General features: G+C 60.5%; 1 protein-coding gene across 2 annotated transcripts in view; it reads right to left on the bottom strand.

Annotated features, from left to right (window-relative positions):
* Window positions 1-583, bottom strand: part of LCORL (ligand dependent nuclear receptor corepressor-like) — a 123920-nt gene extending 123337 nt beyond the window's left edge. The window contains exon 1 of one of the 2 annotated variants that reach the window (XM_004681385.1): window positions 321-583. In XM_004681385.1, coding sequence (XP_004681442.1) covers window positions 321-474 — 154 coding nt within the window. In that variant the 5' untranslated portion in view covers window positions 475-583. The remainder of the gene's footprint in view (window positions 1-320) is intronic. The other variant, XM_004681386.2, reaches the window with a different exon arrangement.
* Window positions 584-1988: the final 1405 nt, after the last annotated feature.

Here is a 1988-nt window from a genome sequence, read left to right as displayed (position 1 = left end):
GGACGGCAGGCGGCGGGGGGCGCCGCGGAGTTTCGGGGACAGCCCGGCGAGCGGTCTCCTTCGCGGGGACTCGGCGAGCGGGTCCGAACTCACAGTTCTGGGCCACCCGGCGCGGGGACCGGGACGGAGCGCGGACCGCGCCGGGCGAGCAGCCCCCAGACAAAAGGCGAGCGCCGGGGCCGCCGCGCCGCCGCCGCTCCCAGCTCGCTCCCCCGCGGACTGACCCGAACGGGCGCTTCAACTCGACCCCTCAGCCACAAACTCCTCGGGCTGCGGCGGCCGCGGCCGCGGCAGCGGGGCCCGGCCCCCGTCTCTCTTACCTACACAGTGCATGAGGCGGTGGCGCCAGGAGTCGAGTTCCCGCCGGAATCCTCTCCTCTCCGCCGCGCACCGAGGGCTCCGGCACTGAGCGGCGGCGGCGGCGGCGGCAGCAGCGGCGGCGGCAGCGGCCATTCTCTCTCTTCCCTTGTCCATCTGCGTCCCGCGTCACGCGCCCTCATTTACATACGAGCGGCGCAGGCACGAGGCAGGGGCGCGAGCCCTCGGCGCGAGCCCCGGAGCGCGCGCCCCCCGGAGGGGGGTTGATTGACACGTGTCACTACCTTCCCTCGGCCCTTCCCTCCCCCTCCCACCGCTCCCTCGGGGAGAGGTGGGGAGGGAGCGAGAGCAGAGGAAGCAACCTGCCGCTTCCGCTGACCCCGCCCCCATCCCCTCCTGCTCTCCCCCTCCCCCTGAGTTTACTCGAGCGAGCCACACGGCGCCCGCCGCCCGCGTAAACCCAGAGCGGGAGCTGGAGGTTCGGAGCCCGGCCAGGAACTGACGGGCTGGTGGAGCCGACTCGCAACGCTTCTCCTGCCTTCGCGACGCGACTCCGGCCTCGCGGACTGCACTTCCCAGGCTCCATTGCGCCGGGGTGCCGAAGCGGAGGGTGCCATATCGGCGCGGTGCCTGCCGGTCCTTGTAGTCCAGCAGGGTTGGGCGCTCCCGCGTCCCGGTAGCGCGCTGGGCTGGCAGCTGGGCTTTGACTTGTCGCCGCCGGGCTGGTGGCTTTTTTAGCCTTCGACACCGGGCTCCCATTGTGCGCTCCCCGATCTGCCCTAGCTTCGCTAGGCTCGGCGACGGAAGGAAGGTGGATACTCCAAGTGTTGTCAGCCCCGGCAGCGTTCTGGCTGTGCCTAACTGCTTTCAGTTCTGGAAACTTTCGGGGTCACTGTCATCCCGCCACTGCAGGGAAAGAGCAAGCTGGTCGTTCGGCTGCATCCGCAATAGATGTCAAAATATCTAGAGGTTCCCCTGTGACTTCAGTTTTCAGGGCGAAGAGAATTCGGAAAGCGAGAATATTTTCAAGAGTTAGGGGCTGTTCAACGAAAGTATTTTCGGGGAAAATGGGTGTGGTTGGGAGAAACTCCAAAGGAGGAGGAAGCTCTATAGGCTCCGCAAAATGCAAATTCCTGGAGGATCGCGACCTACTCAGGCGACTAGAGCGTGACACCTTTCATTTGCCCCATCCCAGTACAGTGTCTGGCTCTGGATCCAGCACTTTACAGACATTGTGGGAAGAGTTCTGTGCTATGCTGGAGAAAAGTATTTCTGAGAGCGCGCGCGCGCGTTTTTCATTAAATGTCAACTCTGATGACACGTTACCTTTTCCGTGTTGAGTACAGGGAGCGAAACCAAAGGATTTGTCGGAAAGAACTGTGTTTTACTAGAAATTCTTGAGCAATCTGTGGGAAATAAATTATAATTCTTTTTGGAAAATATGAATTCTGAATTCAGTACCATGATCCCTGTCTTGAGTCTTATCCACCTTTCTTTTCATTTCTGTCAGAGAAAGGGCTGCTTGGCTCATCATTACTTCTCAATATGAAGGTGTAGTTTTTCCCAATTTTTTTAAAAGTAAAGTTTGAAATCACATAATCACCATTTCTGAAATGGTCACAATGGAGAACAGGTGGGATCAGTACTAGAGGGTGCTTAGAAAGCGCTAA

The sequence above is a fragment of the Condylura cristata genome, unplaced genomic scaffold, assembly GCF_000260355.1.
Source record: "Condylura cristata isolate star-nosed mole 26May11 unplaced genomic scaffold, ConCri1.0 scaffold00012, whole genome shotgun sequence".
Taxonomy (NCBI): domain Eukaryota; kingdom Metazoa; phylum Chordata; class Mammalia; order Eulipotyphla; family Talpidae; genus Condylura; species Condylura cristata.
Note: the sequence above shows the minus strand (reverse complement) of the source record. Positions and strands in the feature narration are given on the sequence as shown.